At 38.3% G+C, this 15,343-nt stretch overlaps 1 protein-coding gene across 3 annotated transcripts; it reads right to left on the reverse strand.

Moving 5' to 3' along the window:
* Nucleotides 1-4,750: 4,750 nt before the first annotated feature.
* Nucleotides 4,751-13,141, reverse strand: LOC103473355 (neuropeptide FF receptor 2-like). Of its 3 annotated transcripts, none has more exons than XM_017307686.2 (4): nucleotides 12,649-13,141; nucleotides 9,925-10,183; nucleotides 8,954-9,053; nucleotides 4,751-8,857 (listed from the first exon to the last, which is right to left on the reverse strand). In XM_017307686.2, exons 2-4 carry the CDS (start codon nucleotides 10,073-10,075, stop codon nucleotides 7,987-7,989), a joined length of 1,122 nt encoding a protein of 373 aa, XP_017163175.2. In that variant the 5' UTR covers nucleotides 10,076-10,183; nucleotides 12,649-13,141; the 3' UTR covers nucleotides 4,751-7,986. The 3 variants fall into 3 exon arrangements, with proteins under 3 accessions (XP_017163175.2, XP_008421751.2, XP_008421752.2); XM_008423529.3 differs by having other exon boundaries at nucleotides 9,925-10,260; XM_008423530.3 differs by lacking the exon at nucleotides 12,649-13,141 and having other exon boundaries at nucleotides 9,925-12,628.
* Between the last annotated feature and the right edge of the window lie 2,202 nt (nucleotides 13,142-15,343).

The following is a 15,343-nucleotide window of genomic DNA, read 5'->3' on the forward strand; positions in this document are numbered from 1 at the left end:
GTCATTTCAGTACCCGGATCCTTCTCCTACGTAGCCATGATGTTGTGATGGCTGCAGAATGTGGTCTGGCATTATGTTGCTGAAAAATGCAGGGTCTTCCCTGAAAGAGATGACGTCTAGATGGGAGCATATGTTGTTCTAGAACCTGAACATAGTTCAATCTGGAAAGACTCAGATGGACAAAAGGGGAACAATTAAAAGATTTAATGACAGGAATGAATAGCAGTTCTTTGGCGCTCGGGCCCCGGCAGCTAATTTGAGCTGAGATTTAATGTGAACTCGATGAACATGCCGATAACTGATTAGGGATGCTCTCCCCCGGGGCCCGACACTGGTGGTGGTGGTCAGGAAAGGTTGCTATCCTAGAGAGCCCAAAGATGTGGGTGGAGAAGGGGAGGTGGTGGGTTGAACGCAGCTGGGAAGCGGCTGACGGTTTGGGTGTGGATCCTTTATGCAGAGCCTGATTGCTGATTGAACATGCCGGGTGACGTTGAGCGCTGAGGTCAGAGATGAGCATGACGTCGATGGGCGAACGGAGGGGGCGGAGTCTTCCAGTCTGAACTTCCGCTTTAGCTCCATTTCTCGGCATTAATGGTGCCTTTCCAGACATGCAAGTTGCCCAGGCCACCAGCACTCGTGCACTTTTGATGATGTTATGCACGGTTGATGATGATAACTTAATGTTATTTTACGCTGGATAACACCATTCTGGTGTTGCTGCACTATCTTTCTGTGCAACAATGGTGGAATTAGAGATCCTCTTACCATCTTGGCTTCAGAGAGACACTCTAAGAAGGTCTTTTTATACCCAATCATGTTGTCAATTGACCTAATTAGTTTTAATTGGTCTTCCAGCAATTTGTTATATGTTCAATTTCCTTTTTTGCTACTTATTGCTACTTGTCCCAACTTTTTTGGGATTTGTAGACACTGTGAAATTTTGAATCAACATATTTTTCCTTTAAAATGTTAGATTTACTCTGATTAAACTTTTGATCTGCCATCTATGTTTTATTACGAATAAAATATTGACATTGGCCATCTCCACATCATTGCATTCAGTTTTTATTCACAATTTGTTTAGTGTCCCAACTTTTTTGGAATCCGGTTTCTATTCTATTCTATTCTATTCTATTCTATTCTATTCTATTCTATTCTATTCTATTCTATTCCAATAAAATGTCTGTTTCCTTAATGAAAGTGCAATAGAGACCTTAAATCAACCCATGCAATATGTTTACATCAGTGGACTTTTTTGCATAAACTGTAATTTATTTATCTCTATACACACATACTTGTTGGTTTAGGTATATATTGTTATGTTCTTTAAATGCAATTAAATCACTTCAAAAGTAAATTTGACATCAATATGCAAACGCTTCAGAACAAGGAAGTAGATATTAAAAACGGGCATCCTAATTTTCTCAGATATCAGTACAGTATATTATCTGTGTGCTGTGATGAAGTCTGTGCCGTTTGGTTCTGACACAGAACAGGACAGTTACTTTTCTCATGGCACTTTTCTTTCTTTCCATAATTACTGATTGTCTGGCTATGAAACATCATCATCATGGGTTAAAAATGGTAGTTTCCCGGCCAAAACAGGAGACTTGCCAGTAAGTCCTTTTCAACTAGCTACTCTTAATCTATTCTGCAAAAAAAATCCTATTTTATTAGCTGAGACTAAAAATAAATCCTTTTTTTTTTTTTGCTGAAATGAGAGTAAAACATAAACAAATTTATTCAAGGCCCCATCTAAGATATGATTCTTTCATTTAATGTTTAGATCATTGATAGAAGTAACAAAAAGTCTGCCGGAGAATTTCAGAGATTAATTGTGTCCAAGTAGCGGAGGAGCTAAAAGGCCATTCGATTGCACCGCAAATAGCTCTGAGAAACATAATGGCACACATGTATCCTTAATGAACACCGCGCATGAAATGACACGTTCAGGCTAATGGAAAAGCACAGAGAAAGGTTTTGCTGAAGGTAGAAAGCACAAAATGGTTTCTGTGGCTTAGCAGGTCCTTAAGGTGGCTTTAATCTACTGAGGAGACAATCCATTTCCTCTTTCCCCACTGGAAATCCACCACAAAGATAGCGTGGCTCTTTATTCACGGGGGAATTTTGTAATCACCTGTAATATGACTTGATTATGTTTCTTCCCCATGTGGGTGTCGATGCGAGACATTTTGATGAGTGGTGCTTTTAAATCCCCGACACGGCACTTTGTGATTGCTTTAGATGTTTGGGGGGTTTTTTTTATGTCATGTCGGTGTCCTTTGTAAAACCCTGTCAGTTGCTCCTGAAAAACACACTGGATTTGTCAGATATGTTTGTCTCTGTCACAGCGACGTCAAGTTTTCATGGCAGAGCGCTGACAAATTCATTTGCACACAATGTGCAAAACATGGGGGGAAGAAAAACAACCACTTGGCTTGTCTTCTGCTAGGTGTGTGGTTAGTTTGACAGAATCAAATAAAGTTTCAGCCTTGCAAGAACACTTCCAGGAATAATGATCAGAATGTAAAAGTTAATAACTCAATTACCGTTCTCCGTCTGCTGACGCTGTTTGTTTGTCTTTGCTCCATTTTTACTGAGAACTGACTTTACGTGGCTCTCTATCGGAGCTGTATGTAAAGATGTTTTCATGACAACTTAGATAATAACATTGAAAGATACCAAGCCAAGGCAGAAAATCTACTTATAGAGAACAAATATATACGTAGGATGTGATTTTCTCTTCCCTCATTAAAAATGAGACATCATATATTGTGATATTTATGTAAAGTTTATGAGGAAATTGTCATGAGGTAAAAAAATAAAAAATCCTTCAGAGTGCTGCTTAAGGCATCAGCTGCAATTTATCACCTCAGTGAGACTCCCACACCTCTCAGCAGGCTGTCTGGCCCACTCTTAAGTAAGCATACGACTGAATTCATTTCGGATTTAATGACTCACTTCCCAGCTGCCCGTCTCATCTGTTTTCCACAGCTCTTAGATAAGAATCGCGTGGAAAGCTGCTGCAGATTGTTGAAATCCTCTCTTCTTTTCCACCATTGTGTTTTTGACACGTTTCGAGCTTATTATCCTCCCTTTATCTGCATGAATTTTCACCGCTGAGACAGACTCATGCAGCGTTGCTGGAAAATTTCGACAGATTTTGATGTGTGATTTGAAAAACAGCAAAGGTTCAGCAAGTGGATTCTCTTTTTTTATATGTATAAACTCAAGGCTTTAATTTTTCTATACATGTCGTGGGAAGTACTTCTTTCAGTGACTTTTTTATCCATTTAATGTTTTCACAACATTTTAGATGCTACTAAAAACAAAGAAGTACACAAAAAGATTCTTATATTTCTATACAAACTGCAAATAAGGTAAAAATATATATATATTTTTATATAATTAAACTTATTGTGGCTTAGAGGGGTAAAATTACGCTTAAGTTTTTGACAGCATTTAGTTTGTTAGCTTGTGAGTAACGTTTTTTAGGGGCTGCCAGGCTAGTGGACGTCAAACAGGAGATATTGTATTATTTAACATGTCATTAAGGAGTTTAGCGCCAAACACTAAATCTGTCATTGAGCCTAATATTTAAAATAGACTTCATAGTGTTTCATCCTCATTTTTTTTATCTCTCCAAGCAATTTTATGAGTTTGGTTATACAAGACCTTTCCTGAAACTGACACAAAATGAAGTTTACTGCTTTAAAGTCCACTATTGGTTTTATTTAATATAAAGTGAGAACAAAGAAAACACACCCTGGAGTGTTTCATTGAGACAAGAACAGGAAAGCAGAGGACTTAAATCTAGATTTAAAGATAAATTATGTCCAAGCTTCAAACTTGACAATTTGTGAAAGTTTTCTGTTACTTTTGCTCACAGATTGAGTCGCTTCAGGTACCCCAGCCATGTGGTTTCACTATTTTTTCATTGTGGTTTAGAAACACAGTAAAAGAGAAAAATAAACAAATCTCTAATTTACTGAAAAATACCGACAGAAAATTACGGTAAAATAAATATGGTAACATTTGTATACATTATAAATGTCAGAATTTTAGCGTATTTATACATGTTTACAGTATATGTAGCTGCTGGTATTACCATAATTTTCTTTCTTTTTTGGTTTATACAGTGTAGATGGAGAAACTCTTCGCAGACGCCGATTTCTTTATCACGCCTCTTGAGATAATGCATTTGAGAACAGAACATGACAGAACCGACGAGGGCATAGAAACAAATCTCACAAGATGAAATATTCTGCGTATCATGAAAAAATGCCCACACACATACAGTGCAATCACTATCCAACACAATTTGTGCACTTCTCCTTTCACACACCCACAAATTTGCAGAGCAGAAATAGCCCGCAGCATTGTCCGCAGCGTTTTGACATCTCAGTCTGATAAAGTTATATACAGGAGAAAAAAGATTATTAGACAATAAGCACATCCAAAGGGAGTCCACCATGCCAGACAGAAAAACCCAGTGGATTTATAGCCAACTCAAAAATCAGCCTCCATGACCTACAGGTTCATCTGTTTTGGGGTTGTGATGAGGCCTTGCACATGAAATTTTAATCAGTTGTTCCAAAACATTTTCTGCACATGAAGTGACTCTGCGTCACAAGATGCCAACAGATTCAACTGAACCAACTATAATTATAAAAAGAAAAATATATTTCTCTCCCTTATCCTTTTTTTCTCTGTGTAGCCTCAATGACTTCAAAACAGTAACAGACGCGCATTTTGCGATTGGCAGGTATTTGCCTTTATTTTTTAAATAAATTGAAATTTAAATTAAAAAGAGCTGAGCAAACACAAGCAAGGCAGATTTTACAAACACTAAGAGACCAAAACAACAAATACAATCAATATATATCTTAAAAATAAGAAAGAAGATGTCAGGACTGAGCTGAGTTTCAGCAAAGGTCACACTGTCAGATTTACCTTTTAGAAAAATTGTTAGCACGGTAAGATTTAAGGTCGTCTATGTAGAGATGTGAAATAAGAAGAATGAACTTTTAAATTAATCATTTACATGCATGTAGCACTAAATCAGTACACTGTACAATAGAGTTTACACTGCGTTTTCTTTCAGACCTAAAAGCCGTTTTTGCAACATAAATGACGCAAATAATAAATCGTACAAATGTTCATCGTGGGAAACCACTAACACAGTAGATTCCAAATGAAACGTATGAAACAAACTTAAGTAATTGTCTATTAATAATAAATTAACGCAAACATTTAATACTGTAGAAATAGATCATATTACACAATCAAAGAATCTCCCCTGAATGTAAGACATGAAACATTTTAATTTGGCATGGTGACCGTCGTCAAGACAAGGCGTGATGGGAATTGTTTTATTTTAGACACCAAATTGATTTTTTCCATGGAATTGTACAACCTTTTTAGACTTATGGAGATAAATCTGCTATAAATTGACTTAATGTTCTTTAGTCCGTCCAATTTGAATACTGGTTAAAAACAATGGGCCACCATGTTACGTTAAATTTACACCTGAGGGAAACACAAAGTTGTGTACTGCTAATTAAAATTTTCGTCACATTTTTATCAATGTAAAAAGTAAACTAAAAGCATGTCATTGACATTTATATGTGAAGATACATTTGACTTTGTTAAATGTCGGAACATGGCAGTGCAGGAATATTGGAAAACACTGAAATAAATGTGGCGGGTGCTTTAAAAAAACTGTTTCAATGTAGGCACTCTCCTCTCATAAGCTTGTCCAACCTTGTCACACATAAGGTTACATTACATCAGCTTCTCGCTATCACGTCCTACAGATGATCATGAATAAATCTTTACAGTTATAGGTGTTTAAACCTTGTTGTGTCCTTTGAGGAGCAGGAACACATTTTCCCAGTCAACCTGGTTTTCATATCTGTCAACCCAATGCCAACTGTACTGCCTCAGGGCACTGGAGCAGGTACTTTGATTAGACCAGGCTGACAAATTCCCATCACAGTGTGTTGCACTTCAGCTTTGTTAAGCATCCTGCTCTGCTGTTTAATCCCATATTTCATTTTCTGCTACTGCGCCCAAAGATGTGGGTGTTCATTCTTCCACAAATATGAGAAAACTTTCAAGGGGACAAGATGTTCAGAACACTTCTGACAAAGAAAACAACGGCGCAAGAAAATCACAGAAATTTGAAAAAAAAGACATAAATCTAAATATTAGTTTTTCATTGCAAATCATTTCTATATTTATATCTATATTTTTATGGCTTAACACGATATAGTAATCTCTTGTATTTCAGTCCATTGGTTATCCACGGCTATACTTTTTCCCATCGTGATTCATGTAAACAGTTCATGTGGATGCAAATATTCCTAAGTAGAATAAAAATCTGCAAATAATGCCGTCATGTCATTAGCAGATTGATACTTCAAGGTCTTATTTGTGTTCTGGCACTTTGGATCATCTATTTTGTCCTTTATGTAATATGCACCCTTGCTCTTAACTCAATTATTTTTGACACATAATGGAGATAAATATTCAAAAAATATATGCCCAAATTCCACAAATTCCATTAATTTAATTGGATTTTGCTTCTCCAGGACTTTAACTTGCACTTTGACTCCACTGATTGAGTCTCTGACTGTTAAAGTTAATTTAACTGACTGTTTTTAAAAGAAGGTGCAAAATGCCTCCCTATCGGAGCACAGATTTGGTTGGCATAGGTGACCAAACAATAAGAACAGAGGAAAATGTGAAGTGTGTCAACGGCATCTGTTTCATCAGAAATGATGCTACTCTGTTGTTAGCAGAGGAGTCAGTGTTCCGGCAGACGCCACGAACAAAACATCTGTTTCTGAACTCAGAACATGGGGAATTTGAAATGCAGCTGGCTTTAGGTAGAGATGCTCCTGACGGCGTAACTATGGCAACCAACAAAAATGGGTTTAGATGAGTACTGGAAGAACAAAAACCTAGAATTGTTCATCAAGGCATTTTTTTTCCCAAGTGGTAAAATTGTTGTGGCACTTCAGCAGCTCTTTATGCATTTGGTTTGTTGGAAGCCTCCTAAATTCTGATGGGTTACACTAAAAACATTACTGTTTGGAATCTTTTTCTTACATGTTTATGAGATTGGTTTGTTTAGTACCAGAGAACATGACAATTCGGGTGACTGTTATTAAATCTACTCCTCCCGAGTCTGACTATTTACCAGACTGGTTGAGGTTCTGATTCCCAACTGGACCAGTTGACTTTTATGAAATTTTAGAGCTCAGAGCCTTGAGTCACAAACTATCAAAAAAGCACATTTCCAAACAGAAGAAAAATAATACATTGTACACAAGTGATTTTAAAAGCTAGCTTTTGAAGCAGGTACAATATGTGGTGCTGTTTGTAAAGTTACACAGTAAAATATTAAAAGTAATAACTTTGTTTATTTAGCCTGTCATAGAGAACGAAATGTGGGTCTTAATTTTTCAAAGTGACATTTTCACCATGTTGTCCTACATTTATAAATATCAGATACAAACTTAATATTCACCTCACAAGCTAAATGTTCAACTTAGCCTGATACCAATAGTTTTTATTTAGTCAATTTATTTGATCAAAAATAAATTTAGTTAGGATGCTAAATATTTATTTTGGAACTTTGACATTTTTAAATGTAGGAAAACCATGGAGAAAATGTGACTTTGAAACATGAACACCCACTATTTTTTACTTTTGGACAGGTTAAATAAGGCAAATATTTACTGTTAAATTTTTACAGTGCAACTTTGCAAACAGAACCCCACAGTACTAAACTAGTGTTAACAGATTGACACATTATTTCTGGGATTTATTTTATGCGTGTCAGATGTGAACAATGTGTCACAATAACAACTGAAGCTATCTTCATTTAACATAACGTCGGGTTACATTCATTAACAGCAGACATGAAAGGAGCTTAGATCTTTACGAAACATGCTCAGGCCATGCAACACCTCAGTCTGTCTAAATCTGTGAAACTTTTTCCAAATCCTCCATGATCAGATCCTGCTCTCTGACGTCGTTTCCCTCCTGACACGTTCCGTTGCCCATGAACAGTGACCCGGCTCTGGACGCCGGTCTGCTCGGCACCGTCGGGTGGACCGGGAGCACGGCGTTCCCCCTGATCCGGTGGGAGAGGGTCCTTTGGCGCAGGACGTCAGCGGAGCACAGCTGGAACTTAAAAGCTGCCTGGAAGCCCTTGCGGAAGTTCTCGTTGAAGAAGCCGTAGATGATGGGGTTGATGCTGCTGTTGAAGAAGGCCAGCCAGTGAGCAAACGGGTACATGTAGATGTTAATGACGCGGTACTGGTGCTCCGTCAAGCTGGCGTAGTCACTCAGCATCATGAGGGTCCAGAGAGGCAGCCAGGACACGATGAAAAGCAAAGCCACGACCAGGAGCATCATTATCACTCGCTTCTTCTTCCGCGTGATGGTCTGACGCCCGTCCACACTCAGTTTGTTGTTGCCACTGCCCTCTAGTTGGGTGCTCCCACTGCCCCTAACTGGAGGTAGGGTGGTCTTAAAGAGGGTGAAGCCGATGCGAGCGTACATGATGACAATCAGACTTAGCGGGGCGAGGTAGATGTTGGTGAAGAGAACCGTGGTGTAGACCTTCCTCATCTCCTGACTGGGCCAGTTCTCCCGGCACCAGTAGAACGGACGAGTGTCGCTGTTGGGACCGAGGACTATCCGGACCGTCTGCTCCTTTGTGACCTGGAGCATGACCCCCGACGGAAACATGATGAACACAGCCAGGACCCAAATGATGATGATGATTAGCTTTGAGGTGGCGATGGTCAGCTTCTGCTTGAAAGGGTAGACAATGCAGCGGAACCTGATGAAAGAGGACATTAAAAAAAACATTAAAAAGCCTCAGACAAGAATTTTCCAGAACCAAACACACATGTTGAGGTGAAATACAAACCCGCACCTGTCAACAGCGATGGCAACGAGGGTGAATACAGATGCCGACACAGATATCCCTTGAACCATCCCACTCAGTTTACACACAATGCTACCGAAAGGCCATCCTGCAGAAGCAGAAACATCTGTCATGGCAACATGCCTCAAAAAGACATTTTAACATTTAGCTCATGGTTTCATTGAGCTGCCAGCGTTTTGGGGATATCTCTCGCAAGAGGTGTGTGATACTTGATATTGTGGTATCGATCCGAATAAATAAAGTAAATACAGGGACAGGTATCGCCGATGTTGATACCAATACAAATACTTTTTACTTAAGGTTGATGTATTGTCAAACTTCTGACTTTTAGGTGTTTTTAGTCGATTTTCCTTTGAAGTATTTTGTTCAAACTTACGATAGAATTTGGACAAAGTTTTTAGGTGTCTACAAAGTACTTTAAAACAATACCAACATGATTTGAGCATATATTGCAAAAAATAAGATTTTGTTTTGATTTAAGAGCAAATCAAAACAAAAAAATTTTTTGAGGCAGAGCCGAGAAACCACAATACAAAAATAAAATCACATTTCAAAAGAGAATCTGAAACTAAAGTATCTATCTTACCATGCTAGCATCAAACCGATATTGATATGGTATCGATATTATCGATATTTTTGAGTTGATCCGCCTGTCTCCATCTCTAACAGGTTAGAATATCTAGACACTGAAGTTTTTTGCTAAATATTTAAAAACAAGTCAAGTGCATTAACAGCCGATTTCAAGCTTTCCCACAAATTCTCAATTTGATTTAGGTCTGCACTTTGACTAGGCCATTCTAAACATTCAAGAGTTTTGTAGCCTCTATCACGTTTTTCTCTACAATAACTCTGTTTGCTTTCCCATCTGCCCCCTGAAAAAGGTTAGAAGACTTTTGGAAAGAACTATAAATTGCTTCAGAGCAGAGTCCCGCTAGTAAAGCTGAATATTACTCGATTACCTGTTATAATGTTGTCCAGAAGTGTGGTTGGCATGCAGAAGATGCCCACCAGGAGGTCGCTGATGGCCAGGTTGAGGATAAACAGATTGGTGACGGTGCGCATGTTCCTGCTGCGCAGCACGATGAAGCACACCACCCCGTTGCCGACCATGCACACAGCAAAGATGAGCAGGTAGGAAACGGTGAAGACCGCAGCCACGCCGGGTTTGTGGAGGTAGAAATCCACATAAGTGATGTTCTGCTGAGGCCAAGGCTTGTTCTGCAACACCGGAGCACCGGAAAGGATCAGGTCCTCTGAGGTGGTGTTATAGGCCGGGTTCTCAGTCATTGCGGTACCTGGGGTGTGAAAAGAGACACCGAAACTGGGGGAGGTAGCTCTGTGTTACACATCGGATGGATGATCTGTTATGTCTTTGGTCTAGCTCACGTTTTCTGAATGAAAAGGTCCCCGGGAAAGACAGGGCACCGTGACATTCACAGTGAGAGAGCAATCCCGCAGACTAGCAGGTGGAATCAATTGTTGAGTGTGAAACAGCAAAGCCTCCTGAAAATTCAATAACGACTTCGTTGCGTCCTTTGACTGACTCGTACGTGTTGATTAAGTTCTTTTATTTTACTTCAGACAACAAGCAAACCTAAATCTACAGGTATTGCAGAAGACAATCAGTCCTCACCTTTTCATCTCGCCTCCCGCTCCTCCATCCTACAGAGACCGGCCCTTACAAAACGTCTTCTCTGCTCCTAAACTAACAACCTGTTTTGTCTCTCCGCTGGACTTTCTGCCATTTATTGCAACGCAATTTCTTAATGCAACGTTGTTTTTGAGTGGTTGCGTGCAAAAATAACTATATTTCAGCTATGTAACTGCAATCTATAACAGAATCAGACATTATTTCTTGCCTGAATGTTACCTTTTGAAGAAGAAACTCCAATGAAGTCCGTTTTACAATGTTCTTAAGAGGTGATGGCTAAAATGTAATCATCTTATTCGTCTTATCTGGTCTTTTCATTAATTTATTTTTGTAGCTCTGCCTCCGTGGTGGCAGGTGTTTGGTAAGACTGCATCACTTCTTGAGTGAAATGTGCTGTTTCATATTAACAGAACAAATGGCAGGTCTGTTTGGCTCTGAATGATTTATCACTGAATATATTAGTCGCAGAATTTTAATTAGTGATCATTTTTTAAATGTTCAATAGTTTGGTTAAAATGTAACCTGCCTGACAACAGGACATTGGCTAAAAAAAAAATCTCAGATCTCAGTTAAGAAGAACAAGAAGGGACAAGAAAAAGTTACGGACATCCACCTGTCATTTCTAAGACTCTAGGAATCCTGTGAGCCGCGTAAAAAGCCATTTCCACAAGTGGAGAAAACATGAAACAGCAGTGCTGCAAAACTCACTTGGTCATTGTCAGTCTTTGCAATATTACAAGAAGAAAAAGACAAATATGGCATCTGTGGGACATTTCCAATGCAAAACCGCCTTCTGAACAAAAATCCCCAAAGGCCTGACTCACATTTGCCAAAATGTTCCACTTTTTTTTGTTTTTTGAAGGCGTAAATCCCGTTACATCTAGCGTAAAACAATGACATTGTATGGTAGAACATTTTCATTGCACAAATTAGAATTACAAAAAAAAATTTTGCTTCATACTACAAGCAAAATACTGCTGCTAATAACGGCAATTTCAAGAAAAAAAAAAGCTTTTCAATAAAAAGTTTTTTGTGCTAGGATGAGGTGTGTTTTTGACTGTATTACAGTTAGTGTAATCTGAAAAACTGCATCAAGAATAGTTTCTTTCACCCCAGCTGTCATGTGATCAACAATCAGATCTTACTATTGGGGGGTAAAAAGACGAAGAAGACAACAGGAAGTAGATGGAGGATGATGGTTTTGCAATGATTGACGCATGAACAAACTTACTTCCATTTGGTTTTAATTGCGTTTGTTATTTAACTGAAACATTGCAATTGCGAAATTGTGTGTGTGAGGCTGGGGGGTTCAACATTAGTGGAATTTTGACAAAGTTTTGCATACATTTGTATTGGAAACACAGCCAGATTCTGGACTTGAATACCACCAAGAAGTTGACCAGACAGTTAAAGGTCAAAAACTCTCCAATGAGACTGAACTGAACCACTTATGCAAAGAAGAGCTGGCAAAAAAAAATCCTCCCCACACCAAAACAAAAGGTTTGTTACCAGTTACTGTAAACACTTGATGTTAGTTGTTGATGCCAAGGCTGCAACTAGCAGCTATTTGACGAAGGGAGCAATTTGTTCTGGAAGGTTTGGATAAATTTAAGTGAAATCAATTGAAAATTGCCTCACGTGTTTCTTCAGGTTATGTTCACGTGACAGTAAAATGTTTTTGATCAGCTGAGACATTTCCGTGTGATCAAAGGCACAAACAGAAGAAATACAAAGAGAAGAAATCTGTGAGGGAGGCGGGGGGGGGGAAATGAAATCAGATCTTACTGTATGATTCAAATTCTGCACAAATAAAGGTTGTCAGTCTTACATTATGTGTCTGATTTGTTTATGTAGCAACAACATTGCCAGCAATGAATCACATTCCTAAAATATCCTAAAAAAACACACACAAAATTTAATTGAATTCCAAGATGCAAAAAAAGTGTACTGTTCATTTTGCCTATAAATATATAGAAATTTCTGAAACAAATTACAGCAGACAAAGTAAAAAAACAAAAATCAACAGTCTTACCTTAAAAGAAGCAGTATTTTATTTTATTTTATTTTTTCCTCTCTCTCTCTCTCTTTCCTTCTCACAGATGGTTTAAATCCATTTCACAGGAATCCCCCTCGTTCAGAGCTGCGACACTTTCATCCCTTGGTCAGATCCTGTGCATCTGCTCAGTGCTCCTGCCAGACACAGACTGCTGTAGCACTTACAAATGACAGAGAGGAGACGGGATGCGTTCGTGGTGGGCAGGAGGGGAGGAGACGTGTTGGGTGGTGTAAGTAAGGGCTGGGAGAATTAGATCTTCAGAGCGCTTCATGTGAACTCAGAGACACACCTGCCAGCAGCGGATGAAGGGCTGGCCGTCCTGACCGCCTCAGACATCTGCGTCTCTGGCGTCAAGTTAGTAGGCAAACAGGTGAAGGAGAAATATGACTTTTCTTCTTTTTTTCTTTTGTTGCTTTTGGATCCGGATCAATTCCTTCCCTCTTCAGTCTGCGCTGATCCATCCACCAGAACAGACTTTTGATGCCATCGCACACGGCGTCCAACTGTGTTCTGAGAACACGGCTTGAATCAGAAAGAGGAAGCTTTGACAAAACACATGCTTTTTTCCCCTCCCTTTCGTCAGGAGACGAGGTTTATTAAACAGACTGTACTTGAAAATAGTTGAAACTAGGTACAGCATGAGGGGATGTTTGAAGAGCTGTAGAGGCGACACCTGATCAGGCTGCTTCAAGGTCAGGAGGACATTTGTGGGGATGATGAAAATTCAGATCAGAGTTGGGTTTATGACAGGCCTGCTCATGTTACAATGACGAATAGAACGATTAATTAATGTGCCAAAAGGCCTTCAGCGCTGATTCACTAGGAGCTGTGTGGAGAGGAGACTGACAGCTAGATTTGTATGAAGTGTTGTTTTGTGAAAAAGGGGAAATTTTGGTGGACCGCCAACAGTTTAGAAAAAGAAACAAATGTTGTCATAGCAGCGTCAGCAGAGCAGATTTTCAGTTCTACTCAAAAGAAGAAGAAAAAAACTAAAAAACAAGTTTATTTGTTCCATATTATTTTAAAGTTGTATTCTTCCAGAAATCAATCAATCCATCCATCCATCCATCCATCCATCCATCCATCCATCCATCCATCCATCCATCCATCCATCCATCCATCCATCCATCCATCCATCCATCCATCCATCCATCCATCCATCCATCTTGCAGTCTGTCATTCTTGTGTTTAAAACATAACCATAGTCAAAATAGATGTCTTAAATTTAGATTGACATTTTATTTATACATTAAAAATGGATGGAGAGGGCTAACATCTCTCAAATTTAGAATTGTAAAATCATTTAAAAAAAACAAATGCAGAAACCCTGTCCTCCTGCTGTGTACAATGTAGGTGTTTGTGTCTTATTGGATAGAAATGTAAGAACAAAAAAATAACAGACATATTTTTAAGGATTTTTACACAAGCAAAGAAATCAATTTAAAATTAAATGCAAATAATAAAAAAAAAAATCTAAAATTAAAAATCCTTTACAACTTTTTTTATTATTATTATTTCCAGGAAGTATGGTGTGAAAACATGACCAGAAGCGTGTGACTTTGCTAAATTAGAAACAAAAATAGAAGGTTTGCTACATGTTAGCACTAAACACTGTGAAATGGCGTGCCCTCAAAATGTTAGCCCTGTGATGAAGGCAAGGAGAAGGTTCTTTTTCACTGAAAATTTCCAGCATATATAAGGTAAGAAATGTAACATGGTGTTTAATCACAGGGATTTGATTGGGCCGTTTCATTTAAGCTAATGAATGTTGGCTAACGTGACCATTTTCCATAAAACAATAAGAAACATGACAAAAAGTCCAAACATATAGAGACAGAGACATTTTAAGGGTTACATCCCAATAGTTTGCTAAATGTTAGCAATCATCAGCTCCAGCTGTCAGTCCTGAAAATCCAGCCAGTGATGCAAGCTGATGAAACTTGTTTCCAAGGCTGTATAAAAGGTTGATGTTATGATTATGTGCCATGCAATGTTTAGAAATGGGGGGTTTTTTTCACACAAAACGCAAAACATTTTCTAGCTTATATGAGGCTGGTTGTAAGGGTGATTGCTTCATCGTCACTGGCAGCAATAACTTAAATAGCCATTACATAACACAGAACATTTGGCTTTGAGAAAATAAATATTTAATTTGGTTAATAGTAAGAATATCCTCACACATATTTTTCCCGTATTTTTTTTTTGTTCTTACTGAAAAACGTGGATTTATGCAGATGCATCTCAGTGGCTCAAAATTATCGCACGGACACTTTGAAAAACATTTCACATATGTTTTCAAGCACATCCTTCAGCTAATTGAGATTGTTTTTTTTTTACAACAGCAAATGAAAATATTTAATTTCTTATATTACAATATGACGTAACACCAATAAAAAAATGTTTTAATACAGATATGAGAGCTTAATTAAAAGTATGTTTAATTCTTCATTATATGTTATTTTCAAAAAGTACTTTTAATCTGACAAACTGTATTGCCATTTGTATAGAGGCGTCCGGTTTATTATTAGAGAATATTTTTGCATAATCTACAAATCGCATTGGAAATCTCAAACAGAATCTGATGTAAATCCATAGTAAGAACATTTACACTGTAACTCTGTTATGAATGTCAGAAGTGGGAGGATAAACAGGCTATCTTTAGGATTTTTAG

The sequence above is a fragment of the Poecilia reticulata genome, chromosome 12, assembly GCF_904066995.2.
Source record: "Poecilia reticulata chromosome 12, P_reticulata-male-v2, whole genome shotgun sequence".
NCBI lineage: Eukaryota > Metazoa > Chordata > Actinopteri > Cyprinodontiformes > Poeciliidae > Poecilia > Poecilia reticulata.